General features: G+C 45.5%; 1 protein-coding gene across 5 annotated transcripts in view; it reads left to right on the top strand.

Moving 5' to 3' along the window:
- LOC132819204 (choline transporter-like protein 5) overlaps positions 1-17,644 on the top strand; it is a 291,145-nt gene that overhangs the window by 212,743 nt on the left and 60,758 nt on the right. For all 5 annotated transcript variants that reach the window (XM_060830657.1, XM_060830660.1, XM_060830658.1 and 2 more), the window contains one exon: positions 17,347-17,430. In XM_060830657.1, the coding sequence (XP_060686640.1) occupies positions 17,347-17,430 (84 nt within the window). The remainder of the gene's footprint in view (positions 1-17,346; positions 17,431-17,644) is intronic.

Raw genomic sequence — 17,644 nt, forward strand, 5'->3', positions numbered from 1 at the left:
GATGTTGTTAGGTGAGGTGTTGCTGGCAGCAGTACCTGGCAGATTCATCTTTAATTCATGACGATCCCAGGCCAGCTCCTGGTGGAATCAGAGGCTGCAATGCTGGGTTTTATTACTGTCCTCTGCCCGAGATTGGACTGAGCAGGTTCAGGAGGGAATGGCACTGAGTGGGCCAGGCCAAAACCACACAAAGGGCCAATGACCACAAGCAGAAGATCAGGCAGTGAACCCCAGGAGAAGGTCAGGTAGTGATCCCGTGGAGACAGTCAGGCAGTGACCCTAAGGAGAAGGTCAGGCAGTGACCCCAGGCAGGTCTGGTAGTGACCACAGGGCAGTGACCCCAGGGAGAAGGTCAGGCAGTGACCCCATGGATATAGTCAGGCAGTGGCCCCAGGGAGAGGTCAGGCAGTGACCCCATGGAGACGGACAGAAGGTCAGGCAGTGACCCCATGGAGAAGGTCAGGCAGTGACCCCATGGAGACGGATAGAAGGTCATGCAGTGACCTCATGGAGATGGTCAGGCAGTGACTCCAGGGAGAAGGTCAGGGGGTTATTTTTCTGGAAGGAGAAGAGTGTTTATTCCTCTGCACCCAAACCCAGCAAGAGAAGATGCAATTCTATAACTCAGGAATTTTGATCCTAAGGATCTGTCCTCTAGAAAGCCAAAGGCTAAGGGGCTGGCCTTTTAGACGGCTTTAACATGATGGAGCGGATTGACTGATTTAACATCGAGAAGATGTTACTCGCTCTGAGGTAAAACTGGAGTTTAGGAGCCATCAATATCAAACGGTCCCTAGTAATGAATACAGGAGATACCTCTCCCCCCCGAGAGAGTGGGTGTAGAATTTTCTTTATATTCATTTATGGAATGAGGGTGTCACTGGCTGGGCCCAGCATTTATTGCCCATCCCTAATTGCCTCAGGCAGTTAGGAGTCAACCACATTGCCGTGGGTCTGGAGTCACATGTAGGTCAGATTAGGTGAAGATGACAGATTTCTCTCCCTAAAGGGCATTTAGAACCAGGGGATAGGACTCACTCCCATGGTGGGGGGCAATGTAGGAGTCACTTCCACAGGGATGGGGGTGGAGGCGCGGGGATGTGGAATTCACTCCCACAGGGATGGGGGGGAATGTAGGACTCCCTCCCACAGGGATGGGGTGGGTGGGAATGTAGGACGCACTCCCACAGAGAGTGGGGTGAATAAAACCATAAGACATAAGTGCAGAAATTAGGCCATTCAGCCCATCAAGTCTGTTCCACGATTCAGTCGTGGCTGATACGTTTTTTATCCCAATTCTCCCACTTTCTCCCTGTTACCCTTTATCATCAAGAACCTATCTATCTCCGTCTTAAATATACTCAACTACCTGGTCTCCGCAGCCTTCAGTGGCAATGAATTCCATAGATTCCCCACTCTCTGGCTGAAGAGGTTTCTCCTTATCTTCATTCTAAAAGCTATTCCCTTTACTCTAAGGCTGTGATCTCGAGTTCCAGTCTCTCTGACCAATAGAAACATCTTCCCAACATCCATTCTGTCCAGGCCATTCAGTATTCTGTATATTTCAATTAGATCCTCCCTCATCCTTCTAAACTCCATCGAGTATAGTCCCAGAGTCCTCAAACATTCCTGATATGTTAAGCTTTTCATTCCTGGGACCATTCTTGTGAATCTCCTCTGAGCCTGTTCCAGGGCCAGTGCATCCTTCCTGAGATATGGGGCCCAAAACTGCACACAATACTCCACATGTGGTCTGACCAGAGCCTCAGAGGTACATCCCTGTTTTTATATTCAAGTCCTCTCAAAATAAATGCCATCATTGCCTTTGCCTTCCTAACTACTGACCCACCTACCAGTTGACCTTGATAGAATCCTGGATGAGAACTCCCAAATCTCTTTGCACTTCAGATTTCTGAATTTTCTCCCCATTTAGAAACCAGTCCATGCCTCGCTTCTCTCTACCAGAGTATGACCTCACACTTTCCCATGCTGTACTCCATCTGCCACTTCTTTGTCCACTCTCCTAACCTGTCTGAATCCTTCTGCAGCCTCCTCGCCTCTTCAGTACTACCTGTCCCTCCACCTATCTTTGTATCATCTACAAACTTCGCCAGAATACCCTCAGTTCCTTCATCTAGATCATTCGTGCGAAAAGATGTATTCCCACTTGTCACTGGCTGCCATCCTGAGAAGGACCCTTTTATCCCCACTCTCTGCTTTCTGCCAGACAGCCAGGCTTCTGGCCATGCTAGCACCTTGCCTCTAACACCATGGGCCCTTATCGTACTCAGAATGTGGGACTGACCCCCACAGGAAGGGGAGCAGAATATGGGACTGACTCCCGCAGGGAGGGGGGAATGTGGGATTTGTTCCCATGGGGTTGGGGGGGCAGATGTTGGTGAGGGAATGTGGCAAACACTTCCACAGGGAGGGGCAGAATGTGGGACTCATTACTACTGGGTTGGGGAGGTGGGGGGTGGAATCTGGAACTGACTGCCACAGGGAATGGGGGAATTTAAGGGACTTGCTCCCATGGGGTGAGGGAGAGGGTGTGAAGGGGATTTCTGAGGGATGTGTAGATATGGTGAGCTGATAAGGCTGGGAGGGAGCTTGGCTATCCTCTATCTCCAGGGTGGACTTGGATCAGTGCCATACATTCTGTGTAATTCTTTGTAAATAGTGCGTGCTTTAGAATTGAACTTCATTGTCAATTCTAACAGTGACCAGCTTTGTGTGATAGACAGACCGCTCGAACTAACATTTGACTGATTTGAGTGTTCTCCAGTAAGGAGATTAATATTCAGTGCTTAACCACTAAACTGCTTGGGCAGGCTGCTTTTCCCCTGGTCTCAATATTCCTGTTCACACAATACATCACCCATCACAGGGAAAGCAGAGTCAGTGTCATGGTTACAATCAGGAGGAAAGCGTTAATGTTTTCAACAAAGAGACATGAAGAGCTGGAATAATTCATAATGGAATCACACTTCCATTGGTAACTCTGTTGTCTGACAGGACGATGTGGTGATTCTCACATTGCTGATTGTGGGATCTTGCTGCGCACACAGTGGCTGCCACACTTCTGCAGCTACAACAGAGGTCTCATTGGCTCTGAAAGCGTACTGAGAATGTGAGAGATGTTATTCTTTAAATTCTGCTTTTAATTCAGAAAATTGCATTGATAGTACAAGGTCTGAGTGCATTGCTGAGGGACTGGAGTCAAGATGGGGCTGAGGGTATGAAGGATATCATCTGCAGGGTCATGGGGAGGGGAATATCTTTCACCATTTCCAAAGGAATGATGTAGATGTAGTGAGAACCTGATGAGCTGATTTTTGTTTTTTTGAACTTGATTTCTCAGTTCGTTCCCGCAGTGTGTATGTCTTGGGACAGGCTGAGGTCTCTTGTCCATTTGAGGAACTGGAGGCAATCCAGTTTTCATGAACTGTGTGTGTTGGTGTCCGGTACAACAAACTGCCTTCCTCGATCAATTTCGCTGAATGGGTCAGCCACATTGGTGAGGGGCTAGATTCATAAATAGACCCTGACTGGGCAAAAATGACAGAGTCCCTTCCCCAACAGAGGCACTGGAATGAGCAGAGAGTTTGGACAGAACTCTGACAGCTTCAAAAACATGTTTCCTGAGAGAACGTCCTGTTCTCAAACTGCTCTGGACTAATTCAAGCTCATCTTCTCTCGATTATTAGTCAATGACTGTGCTAATCTGGAAATGTGATCACAGCACTGTGATCATTTGAGACACACTGACTCAGCTTCACATTGATATAGAAACATAGAACAATATAGCACAGAACAGGCCCTTCGGCCCACGATGTTGTGGCAAACATTTGTCCTAGCTTAAGCACCTATCCATGTACCTATCCAATTGCCGCTTAAAGGTCACCAATGATTCTGACTCTGCCACTCCCACAGGCAGCACATTCCATGCCCCCACCACTCTCTGGTAAAGAACCTACCCCTGACATCCCCCCTATACCTTCCACCCTTCACCTTAAATTTATGTCCCCTTGTAACACTCTGTTGTACCCGGGGAAAAAGTCTCTGACAGTTTACTCTATCTATTCCCCTGAGCATCTTATAAACCTCTATCAAGTCACCCCTCATCCTTCGCTGTTCCAATGAGAAAAGGCCTAGCACTCTCAACCTATCCTCGTACGACCTATTCTCCATTCCAGGCAACATCCTGGTAAATCTCCTCTGCACCCTCTCTAAAGCTTCCACATCTTTCCTAAAATGAGGCGACCAGTACTGCACACAGTACTCCAAATGTGGCCGTACCAAGGTCCTGTACAGCTGCAATATCACCTCACGACTCTTGAATTCAATCCCTCTGCTAATGAACGCTAATACGCCATAGGCCTTCTTACAAGTTCTATCCACCTGAGTGGCAACTTTCAAAAATCTATGAACATAGACCCCAAGATCTCTCTGCTCTTCCACCTTACTAAGAACCCTACCGTTAACCCTGTATTCCACATTCTTATTTGTCCTTCCAAAATGGAAAACCTCACACTTGACAGGGTTGAACTCCATCTGCCACTTCTCAGCCCAGCTCTGCATCATATCTAAGTCCCTTTGCAGCTGACAACAGCCCTCCTAACTATCCACAGCTCCACCAATCTTGGTATTGTCTGCAAATTTACTGACCCATGCTTTGACTCCCTCTTCCAAGTCATTAATAAAAATTACAAACAGCAGAGGACCAGAACTGATCCCTGCGGATCTCCACTTGTAACTGGGTTCCAGGCTGAATATTTACCATCTACCACCACTCTGTGACTTCGACTGGTTAGCCAATTGTCTATCCAACTGGCTAAACTTCCCACTATCCCATGTCTCCTGACTTTCTGCATAGACCTACCATAGGGAACCTTATCAAATGCCTTACTAAAATTCATGTACACTACATCCACTGCTCTACCCTCATCCACATGCTTGGTCACCTCAAAGAATTCAATAAGACTTGTAAGGCAAGACCTACCCCTCACAAATCCGTGCTGGCTGTCCATAATCAAGCAGTGTCTTTCCAGATACTGATAAACCCTATCCCTCAGTACCCTTTCCATTACTTTGCCTACCACCGAAGTAAGACTAACTGGCCTGTAATTCCCAGGGTTATCCCTATTCCCTTTTTTGAACAGGGGCACAACATTTGCCACTCTCCAGTCCCCTGGTACCACCCCCGTTGACAGTGAAGATGAAAAGATCATTGCTAATGGTTCTGCAATTTCTTCTCTTGCTTCCCACATAATCCTAGGATATATCCCGTCAGGCCCAGGGGACTTGTCTATCCTCAAGTTTTTCAAAATGGCCAACACATCTTCCTTCCTAACAAGTATCTCCTCTAGCTTACCAGTCTGTTTCATACTCTCCTCTTCAACAACACAGTCCCTCTCATTTATAAATACTGAAGAAAAGTACTCATTCAAGACCTCTCCTATCTCTTCCGACTCAATACTCGATCTCCCACTACTGTCCTTGATCGGACCTACCCTCATTCTCGTCATTCTCATGTTTCTCACATACGCATAAAAGGCCTTGGGGTTATCCTTGATCCTACCCGCCAAAGATTTTTCATGTACTCTCTTAGCTCTCCTAATCCCTTTCTTCAGCTCCCTCCTGGCTATCCTGTATCCCTCCAACTCTCTGTCTGAACCTTGTTTCCTCAACCTTATGTAAGCCTCCTTCTTCCTCCTTACAAGACATTCAACCTCCCTCGACAACTAAGGTTCCCTCACATGACCATCTCTTTCCTGCCTGACAGGGACATACATATCAAGGACACATACTGAGTTAGAAAAGCTTCCTGGACACACTGCACAAACACCTTCCCATCCAATCTACTTGATCTAAAGAGCTTCCAATCAATATTTAGGAAGTTGAAATCGCCCATGACTACTACCCTGTGGCTTCTGCACCTTTCCAAAATCTGTTTCCCAATCTGTTCCTCCACATCTCTGCTGCTATTGGGGGGCCTATAGTAAACACCCAACAAGGTGACTGCTCCTTTCCTATTTCTGACTTCAGCCCATACTACCTCCAAAGGCAGATCCCCCTCCCGAACTGCCTTTCTGCAGCCGTTATACCATTTCTAATTAGCAACACCACCCCCCTCCTTTCTTACCATCCCCCCTAATCTTACTGAAACATCTGTAACCAGGAACCTCCAACAACCATTCCTGTCCCTCATCTATCCATGTTTCAGTGATGGCCACAACATCGTAGTCCCAGGTACCGATCCACGCCTTAAGTTCACCCACCTTATTTCTGATACTCCTTGCATTGAAGTATACACACTTGAGCCCATCTCTGTGTCCGCAAGTATTCCCTGTCAGTGCTACCTTCTCCACAGCCTCAGGACATCCTGAGAAACAGCTAATCTACTTGCTGGACTACAAGTCCGGATCCAATCCCTCTGCCAAATTAGTTTAAACCCCCCCGAAGAGTGCTAGCAAACCTACCCCCCAGGATATTGGTGCCCTTCTGGTTCAGGTGCAACTTGTCCTGCTTGTACAGGTCCCACCTTCCCCAGAATGCAGTCCAATTGTCCAAATACCTGAAGCCCTCCCTCCTACACCATCCTTGCAGCCACGTGTTCAACTGCACTCTCTCCCTATTCCTTGCCTCACTGTCACGTGGCACCGGCAACAACCCAGAGATGACGAGTCTATCCGTCCTAGCTTTTAGCCTAACTCCCTGAGCTCCTGAATGACCTCCCCACCCCTCTTCCTACCTAAGTCATTGGTGCCAATGTGCACCAGGACTTCTGGCTGCACACCCTCCCCCTTAAGGATTCTGAAGACACGGTCCGAGACGTCTCGGACCCTGGCACCCGGGAGGCAACACACCATCAGCGAGTCTCGCCCATGTCCACAGAACCGCCTGTCTGTCCCTCTAACTAGAGAGTCTCCTATAACTAGCGCTGTCCTCCTCTCCCCCTTTCCCTTCTGGGCCTCAGAGCCGGACTCGTGCCAGAGAGCCGGTCACTGCAGCTTACCCCTGCTAGGCCGTCCCCCCAACAGTATCCAAAGCGGTATATTTATTGTTGAGGGGAACGATCACAGGGGATCCCTGCATTGCCTGATCCTCCCCTTCCCACTTCTAACTGTTACCCAGCTACCTCTGTTCTCTGGCATAACTATGTCCCTGTAGATTCTATCTATCACCCTCTCAGCCTCTCAAATAATCCTCAGTTCATCCAACTCCAGCTCCAGTTCCCTAACACGGTCTGTGAGGAGCTGGAGCTGGCTGCACTTCCTGCAGGTGAAGTTGGTAGGAGCATCGGTGGTCACCCCTACCTCAAACATCCTGCAGGAGGAACATTCCACTGCCTGCGCTGCCATAACTCTACACTTAGTCTCCAAAACAAGAACACTAAGTGGCTTACCTGTTCAGCCGACTGAGTCCTTTTGTTTTAGGTTAGAGGAGGAGGGAGGGTGGGAGACACTACACGTGTAGTGTCTCGGGTTCCTTCTCCACTCAAACCTCTTACCTTCCCAGAAGCCTCTGTTGATGACTTCTGGGTTCCTGCTCCTAGTTGAAAAAAAAACACAGACTGCGAAAATAAAAACGTTAATTTAAACTGGTCTCCACTTACCTTCCGGCTCCCCTCTCTGTGCACCCACTGTAACACTGATATGTTGCAGTCAAGTTCTCTCGTCTGACTGAGGGGCAATTACCAACTCGACTGGAGGTGTCATCATGTCATCCCCTTCTGGAATGTTCTGGTCCCTTTTCTCCACCCATTGGTTCATCCTCCATCTGCATAATTTTCACCCAGCCAATCAGAATGTGAAAGATGGTTTCCTTAGCCTTTTTCATTCACTCATGGGATGCGGGTGTCACTGACTGGGCCCAGTATTTATTGCCCTTGAGAAGTGGGGGAGGGGGGGGGAGGTGAGCTGCCTCCTTGAACTGTTACAGTCCATGTGCTGTAGGTAGACCACAATGCCCTTAGGCAGGGAATTCCAGAATTTTGACCCAGTGACAGTGAAGAACAGTGATATATTCCAAGTTTGAATGATGAGTGGCTTAGAGGAGATTCTGCAGAGGGTGGTGTTCCCATGTATCTGCTGCCTTTGTCCTTCTAGATGGAAGTGGTTGTGGGTTTGGAAGGTGTCGTCTGAGGATCTTTGGTGAGTTTCTGCAGTGCATCTTGTAGATAGTACACACTGCTGCTACTGAGTGTCAGTGGCGGAGAGTTGTGGTGCTAATCAAGTGGGCTGCTTTGTCCTGGATGGTGTCAAGCTTGAGTGTTGTTGGGGCTGCACCAGGCAAGTGGGGAGTATTTCATCCCAGTCCTGATATATGGCTTGTAGATGGTGGACAGGCTTTGGGGAGTCAGACGGTAAGTTACTCACCACAGTATTCCCAGTCTTTGATCTGCTCTTGTAGGCACTGTATTTGTTGGTGGGTCCAGTTGAGTTTCTGATTGGAATAATCTTAGCACTCAGTTTCATTTTCCCCTCACCTTAAAACCTGTAAAGTAAAGTACAAATTTCAAAAATGCAGACTTTTCCAAAGCTTCACCTAGATTCTTGATAGCATCAGAGTTTTAGAGATTCTTGGCCAATTTTTGAGGGTTGAGAGCTCCTAAATATTGGCAGTTCCGAGGAAATTTGTGTTTATGTCTTGAGAGAGAATCTTCCTGTAGATTCTCAAACTTGATGATCAATTTATAAAAGTGATGTGGAGCTTCCTACTGAAGTTTGTCACCACTCACTGGGATAATTCACGAGAAATCTAGCACCATTATTGCTGTCACAACAGTTAAAGATTTTTAAAAATATGTGAACTTGCCCAATTTCCTTGTATTTACTTGAGATTGACCGAAAACACGGTCCTTCCTGGCTTCTTAACAATAATCATATTCATTACAAATAAGTAGATTCTAACTACAACTGATCAATTATGAACTGTTTCATGTACGTTTACTAGAGTTATAGAGTCATAGAGATGTACAGCATGAAAACAGACCCTTCGGTCCAACCCGTCCATGCCGACCAGATATCCCAACCCAATCTAGTCCCACCTGCCAGCACCCAGCCCATATCCCTTCAAACCCTTCCTATTCATATGCCCATCCAAATGCCCCTTAATTGTACCATCCTTCACCACTTCCTCTGGCAGCTCATTCCATACACATACCACCCTCTGCATGAAAAAGTTGTCCCTTAGGTCTCTTTTATATCTTTCCCCTCTCACCCTAAACCTATGCCCTCTAGTTTTGGACTCCCCGACCCCAGGGAGTAGACCTTGCCAATTTATCCTATCCATGCCCCTCATAATTTTGTAAACCTCTATAAACCCCTCAGCCTCCAACGCTCCAGGGAAAACAGCCCCAGCCTGTTCAGCCTCTCCAATCCTCCAACCCTGGCAGCATCTTTGTAAATCTTTTCTGAACCCTTTCAAGTTTCACAACATCTTTCCAATAGGAAGGAGACCAGAATTGCATGCAATATTCCAACAGTGGCCTAAGCAATGTCCTGTACAGCTGCAACATGACCTCCCAACTCCTGTACTCAATATTCTGACCAATAAAGGAAAGCATACCAAATGCTTTCTTCATTATCCTATTTACCTGCAACTCCACTTTCAAGGAGCTATGAACCTGCACTCCAAGGTCTCTTTGTTCAGCAACACTCCCTAGGACCTTACCATTAAGTGTATAAGTCCTGCAAAGATTTGCTTTTCCAAAATGCAGCACCTCGCATTTATCTGAATTAAACTCCAACTGCCACTTCTCAGCCCATTGGCCCATCTGGTCCAGATCCTGTTGTAATCTGAAGCAACCCTCTTCGCTGTCCATTACACCTCCAATTTTGGTGTCATCTGCAAACTTACTAACTGTACCTCTTATGCTCACATCCAAATCATTTATGTAAATGACAAAAAGTAGAGGACCCAGCACCGATCCTTGTGGCACTCCACTGGTCACAGGCCTCCAGTCTGAAAAACAACCCTCCACCAGACCCTCTGTCTTCTACCTTTGAGCCAGTTCTGTATCCAAGTGGCTAGTTCTCCCTGTATTCCGTGAGATCTAACCTTGCTAACCAGTCTCCCATGGGGAACCTTGTCGAACGCCTTACTGAAGTCCATATAGATCACATCTACCGCTTTGCCCTCATCAATCCTCTTCGTTACTTCCTCAAAAAACTCAATCAAGTTTGTGAGACATGATTTCCCACGCACAAAGCCATGTTGACTATCCCTAATCAGTCCTTGCCTTTCCAAATGCATATGCATCCTGTCCTTCAGGATTCCCTCCAACAATCTGCCCACCACCAAGGTCAGGTTCACTGGTCTATAGTTCCCTGGTTTGTCCTTAACACCCTTCTTAAACAGTGGCACCACATTAGCCAACCTCCAGTCTTCCAGCACCTCACCTGTGACTATCAATGATACAAATATCTCAGTAAGAGGCCCAGCAATCACTTCTCTAGCTTCCCACAGAGTTCTCAGATACACCTGATCAGGTCCTGGGGATTTATCCACCTTTACCCATTTCAAAACATCCAGCACTTCCTCCTCTGTAATCTGGACATTTTTTAAGATGTCACCATCTATTTCCCTACAGTCTATAGCTTCCATATCCTTTTCTACAGTAAATACTGATGTAAAATACTCATTTAATATCTCCCCCATTTTCTGCGGCTCCACACACAGGCCGCCTTGCTGATCTTTGAGGGGCCCTATTCTCTCCCTAGTTACCCTTTTGTCCTTCATATATTTGTAAAAACTCTTTGGATCCTCGTTAATTCTATTTGCCAAAGCTATCTCATGTCCCCTTTTTGCCCTCCTGATTTCCCTCTTAAGTATACTCCTACTTCCTTTATACTCTTCTAAGGATTCACTCTATCTATCCTGTCTATACCTTATATATGTTTCCTTCTTTTTCTTAACTAAACCCTCAATTTCTTTAGTCATCCAGCATTCCCTATACCTACCAGCCTTTCCTTTCACCCTAACAGGAATATACTTTCTCTGGATTCTTGTTATCTCATTTCTGAAGGCCTCACATTTTCCAGCCGTCCCTTTACCCGTGAACATCTGCCCCCAATCAGCTTTCGAAAGTTCTTGCCTAATACCGTCAAAATTGGCCTTTCGCCAATTTAGAACTTCAACTTTAGATCTGGTGTATCCTTTTCCATCGTTATTTTAAATCTAATAGAATTATGGTCGCTGGCCCCAAAGGGCTCCCCCACTGACACCTCAGTCACCTGTCCTGCCTTATTTCCCAGGAGTAGGTCAAGTTTTGCACCTTCTCTAGTAGGTACATCCACATACTGAATCAGAAAATTTTCTTGTACACACTTAACAAGTTCCTCCCCATCTAGACCCTTAACACTATGGGAGTCCCAGTTGATGTTTGGAAAGTTAAAATCCCCTACCATAACCACTCTATTATTCTTACAGATAACTGAGATCTCCTTACAAATTTGTTTCTCAACTTCCCTCTGACTGTTAGGGGGTCTATAATACAATCCCAAGAAGGTGATCATCCCTTTCTTATTTCTCAGTTCCACCCAAATAACTTTCCTGGATGTATTTCCGGGAATAGCCTCCCTCAGCACAGCTGTAATGCTATCCCTGATCAAAAATGCCACCCCCCCCGCCTCCCTTTCTGTCCTTTCTGTAGCATTTGTATCCCGCAACATTAAGCTGCCAATCCTGCCCATCCCTGAGCCATGTTTCTGTAACCGCTATGATATCCCAATCTCATGTTCCTAACCATGCCCTGAGTTCATCTGCCTTCCCTGTCAGGCCCCTTGCATTGAAATAAATGCAGTTTAATTTATTCGTCCTACCTTGTCCCTGCCTGCTCTGACTGTTTGACTCACTTCTGTTCTCAACAGTACCAGTCTCAATTGATCTCTTTCCTCACTATCTCCCTAAGTCCCATCCCCCCCAACTTACTAGTTTAAATCCTCCCAAGCAGTTCTAGCAAATTTCCCTGCTATTATATTAGTCCCTCCTTCTTGGACAGGTCACTTCTACTCTAATCGACATTCCAATGGTCCAAAAATGTGAATCCTTCTCCCATACACCAGCTCCTCAGCCATGTATTCATCTGCTCTATCCTCCTATTCCTGCCCTCACTAGCTCATAGGACTGGGAGTAATCCAGATATTATTATTCTCGAGGACCTCATTTTAAATTTCTACCTAAGTCTCTGTAATCTCCCTTCAGAATCTCAACCTTTTCCCTTCCTATGTCGTTGGTTCCAATGTGGACAATGACCTCCTGCTGGCTCCTCTCCCCCTTGAGAACATTCTGCACCCTCTCTGAGACATCCTTGATCCTGGCATCAGGGAAACAACACACCATTCTGCTTTTTCTCTGCTGGCCACAGAAACGTCTGTCTGTACCTCGGACTAGAGAATCCCCTAACACAGTTGATCTCTTGGAAGCCAATGTACCCCTCATTGCATTACAGCCAGTCTCAATACCAGAAACTTGGCTGTTTGTGCTACGTTCCCCTGAGAACCATCATCCCCTACATTTTCCAAAACAGCATACCTGTTTGAAATGGGTATATTCACAAAAGAGTCCTGCCCTAGGTGCCGACCTCTCTCACCCTTCCTGGAGTTAACCCATCTATGTGACTATATCTGAGACTTTCCCCCCTTCCTATAACTGCCATCCATCACATACTGTTGCTGTTGCAAATTCCTCATTGCTTCTAACTGTCTCTCCAACTGATCCATTCGATCTAATAAGATTCGCAGCCAACAGCATTTATGGCAGATATAATACGCAGTAACCCTTAAACTCTCTTTAAACTCCCACGTCTGACAAGAAGTACATATCACTCTATTGAAGGCCATTTTTGCTCCTTCACAATCTACAGACCCAGAAAATAACACCGTCTTATTCCTCTACAAACACTGCCCCAGGTTAAATTAATAGTTATGGCTTATATTTTAAGTTTAATCAAGAGACATATCTCCAAAAACATATAATTAAGAAAGAATCCACTCTGCTCACTGCTGCAAATTCTCTGTAGGCCACATTTAAAACAACGATTAACTTAACTGATTCTACAAAGAAAGAAGAAGAACAAAAAAAACCTACAGCCCAGGAACAGGCCCTTCAGCCCTCCAAACCTGAGCCGATCCAAATCTACTGTCTAAATCTGTCAGTCAATTCCTAAGCATCTGTATCCCTCTGCTCCCCACCTACTCATGTATCTGTCCAGATGCATCTTAAGTGAATCTACCGTGCCTGCCTCTACCACCTCTGCTGGTAATGCATTCCAGACACCCACCACCCTCTGTGTGAAGTACTTACCACGTGATCCCCCTTAAACTTTCCACCTCTCACCTTGAAAGCGTGACCTCTCGTTATTGAATCCTTCACCCTGGGAAAAAGCTTGTCTCTCTCCACCCTGTCTATACCCTTCATGATTTTGTAAACCTCAATCAGGTCCCCCCTCAATCTCATTTTTTCTAATGAAAATAAACCTAACCTACTCAACCTCTCTTCATAGCTAGCACCTTCCATACCAGGCAACATCCTCATAAACCTTCTGTGCTGTGAACTTCACCCAACAGTTCCTCCAAGATTAGTTGTGAATTTCACTTTGTTAATTTTTCCAGATGCACTCCAATGTCTAGCGATACACAAATTTAACCACAAAGGCAGCAACTGTGCAGGTTCTCTCTCTCTCTCCTGCACTCTTCTCACCATGTGCTTCCTTTGTCTGTTCTTTTCCCTTTTAAAACTGCTGTTGTTTTGACTTTTTTTTCCCAAAAGTTCCAAAACAATGCAGCAGCATATAGAACAGGAATTGCTGCTCCTGGAATTCGAGGACATCACCTCCAACGCCTAAAATACCCCAACAAAGGAGCAGCTGTTACGGCCAGAAATTTTTCTTGTCCTCCATCTTGGATTACCCAGAATCCTGAGTTACAACTCAAGTCCCCTTCTAGTACTTGTCCTCTGCGCACACACACATACATGCAACCACAAAAACACTCTGGTGTTACAGGCAGGGGGAAAGACTGGGAAATGATCCTTTTGCCTCATTGATTTTCCTTCTCCAATTAGTCAGAGACGTTCTCAGTTGTGAACCTGCTGCTCTTTGATCTTCCTTCTCCAGGTAATCTCATTTATGCAGGAGGTACAGAGCAGCTGGGTCACAACTGAAAAAGTCTCTGACTGATTGGTTCCAAGCCGCAGTTTACAGCAGCTGAGAAGGGGAATTAAATCAGCTTTCCTGCAGAATAAAAGACAACTCCTTACCTTTCTGTTCCAATGGCTTTTAGGGCCCAAATATTCACGTGCAGAAGCTACTCAGCTTCCTGGGAGCCAATCACATAGCTGTTGGCAGGGAGAAAGCCTTTGACATCGATAACTCCCTGCTCCATAGACCAATCAGCTACTTGTTCCCAGCCAAATCTCCCTTTGTGCACGCTCCTTGGCTCCGTGTGATCTGCAACTAACCTCCACCACCACCCCCCCCGACCTTTTACTGCTTGAACAAATAGCTGTGTAAACAGCACTTATAATAAGTGCCAATTAGTTTGCTTTTGAAATGGGCACCTTTCCACACTCCTTGCTTTTAAAACAATTCCTTTCCCATTTCAGTCCATAACCAGAAAGACAGCAAATTAAAATGATACAGTCTTTTAAATTTTTCAAATAAGAAACAAGAGTATGCATAAAAACAGAAATTGCTGGAGAAACCCAGCAAGTCTGACAGCATATGTGCAGAGAAACAGAGTTAATGTTTCAGGTCCAGTGACCATCAGAACCACTCAGTTATTTATAGGCTGTTATACCTTCTGCAATAACAAAGTCCAAGATTTCATACACATTGAATTTTAATCTATCCCACTTTTGCTGCCAACCCAAGTTTTTAAAGCACTTCATAAGAACAGCAGAACTAGGAGCAGGAGTAGGCCATCTGGCCCTTCGAGCCCGCACTGCTATTCAATAAGATCATAGCGATCTTTTCATGGCCTCAGCTCCACTTACTCGCCCTCTCACCATAACCCTTAATTCCTTTACTGTTTGAAAAATTATCTATCTTAGCTTTAAAAACAGTTACTGAAGTAATATCAATTACTTCACTGGGCACAGAATTCCAGAGATTCACAACCCTCTGGGTGAAGAAGTTCCTTCTCAATTTAGTCCAAAACCTGCTCCCTCTAATCTTGAGGCTATGCCCTCTTGTCCTAGTCTCACCCACCAGTGGAAACATCCTATCTACTTCTATCCTATCTATTCCCTTCATAATCTGATATGTTTCAAAAAGATTCCCTCCAATCTTCTGAATTCCAATGAATATAATCCCAGTCTACTCAGTCTCTCCTCAGAAGCCAACCCCCTCAACTCTGGAATCAATCCAGTGTACCTCCTCTGCACCTCCTCCAGTGCCAGGATCTCTGTTCTTAAGTAAGGAGACCATAACTGCATTTCAAATAAATCCAAACTAAAATAACTTCACACAGGATGGTATCCCGTCACCAAGTCACCATTTGTTTACACGTGGAGAGTCCTTAACACTGATCCAGCTCCCTCTGAGAGAGCTCTCGGAGTGAACAGAATCTCTGACACTCCTGTTTCTGTCAGCAAGGGCTCCCTGATTGGACCAGAGTAACAGCCCCAGTCAGGGAATTCAGATTCTGTGCACTTCACCCAGCTGACCATGTTATAATCACTACAGAGACCAACATGCGAAAGTTTCCTCTGATTTATAAACCAACAACTTATTCACATGATGAATCATCTGCAAACACACTATCTTTCAACACTCCACCCTGACTAACAACAAATAGAAATTTCTCAGCTGGATTTTAGTTTGTCAACCTTCTTTTCTCTCTGGAGGGTTTTAATTCATTCACAGGCAGCACTACTCAAACATCCTGCTTCAGTCACCATTTTCCAAAGGATAGACTCATAGAGCTTTTGCAACATTGAAACAGGCCTTTTGGTCCATCAAGTATATGCAGGTCATTAAACATCCATCTCAAAACATCTTCAATGTCTTGAGGGTTTCTTTCTCCAACATCCTATTGTGCAGTGAGTTCTAGATACCCACCATCCTTTGGATAAAAACAATTTCCCCCAGATCCCCTCAGAAATCTGAACTGACCACTTGCTTAAGACCATAAGGCACAGGAGCAGAAATTAGTTTGCTCTGCCGTTCAGTCATGGCTGATAAGTTTCTCAACCCTATTATCCTGCTTTCTTCCCCTAACCCTTGATCCCCTTGGTGCATAAAAACCTATCTCAATGACCTGGCCTCCACAGCCTTCTGTGATGGTGAATTCCATCGATTCCCCACTCTCTGGCTGAAGAAGTTTTTCCTTATCTCCATTCTAAAAGGTCTTCCCTTTATTCTAAGGCTGGGCCCTGGGGTCCTAGTCACTCCAACCAATGGAAACATCTTCCCAACATCCACTCTGTCCGCTAACTAGGTTAACTCTTGTGGTTTCTTCTTGGCTGCTGACAGCTAATTGTTATTTGCCATCCCTCCGTTAAACCAAGGCCCTGGCTGCTCATGTTCTGAAAAATAAAATATCCCTTCACAATACCCTGAAGGAGAGCAGGGGCAGCTCTCCCAGTCATTCTGATATCTCCCCCTCAACCGGCATCACTAAATAAAACAGTTCATGTGCTCGTTTGCTCACTGCCTTTTGTGGGATCTTGCTGTGCAGACATCGGTCACCACATTTCCTACTTTGGGACAGGGATGACCCCTCAATAAAACTTCAACGTCATAAAGTGCTTGGGGGAGTGCTGAGGTTGTGAAAATCTGCTATATAAATGCAAGTTTTTTATTAACTTGTTGGAGTGAGCACCATTAATAAAGTTAGATGTCACATGACACCAGGTTCTAGTCCAGCAGGTTTATTTGAAATCACAGCTTTCGGAGTGCTGCTCCTTTGTCAGCTCCTTCACCCTGAAGGGGCTACATTCTGAAAGCTTGTGATTTCAAATAAAACTGTTTAGACTGTAACCTGGTGTTGTGTGATTTCTGACCTAGTATACCAGCATCTCCACTTCACATCCACCATAAATAATCCCATTGCAAACTGCAGCTCAATGACATACACTGCATTAAGACAATCCCATTGGATCTACTCCTCATAGAATTGTGAAGTGAGCTGCTTCTGAAGGCTAGCACTGTCATTTACTGGAATGTGATGTAATGTAGTGTAACTGCTCCAACCTTTACTTAATGCCCTGCTTTTAACACAGAGATTAACCTGTAGTTCTGCCATCAAGCTGCAATGATTGCCTTGTTAAACTAGGACCCAGACTGGTCAACTGCAAATGACTGAGTGCAAGATGTAACATGTTTCAAATTTATTACAGAGGAATAAGTCATGTCCTTGATGCCAGGGAGATTTGGATGAAGATATTTGAAGATTACACCAACTCTTGGTACTGGATCTTAATGTAAGTGCTGATTAAAGAGCCACCCTATAGTTATAACATCGCTCGGAATTGATAACACAATCAGTTCTGTCTCATCTAAGTTGATTTACAGTCCCTCAGTTTTCAAGACAATTTCACACCAACCTTCTATCCTGTCCTAATGTCACTCTCTGGGAATAACATACAACTCATCAGTGCCATCAATTTGTCTGCCCATTCTGTGTTTACACTTGAG

This window comes from Hemiscyllium ocellatum, chromosome 9 (genome assembly GCF_020745735.1).
Source record: "Hemiscyllium ocellatum isolate sHemOce1 chromosome 9, sHemOce1.pat.X.cur, whole genome shotgun sequence".
In the NCBI taxonomy this organism is placed as follows: domain Eukaryota; kingdom Metazoa; phylum Chordata; class Chondrichthyes; order Orectolobiformes; family Hemiscylliidae; genus Hemiscyllium; species Hemiscyllium ocellatum.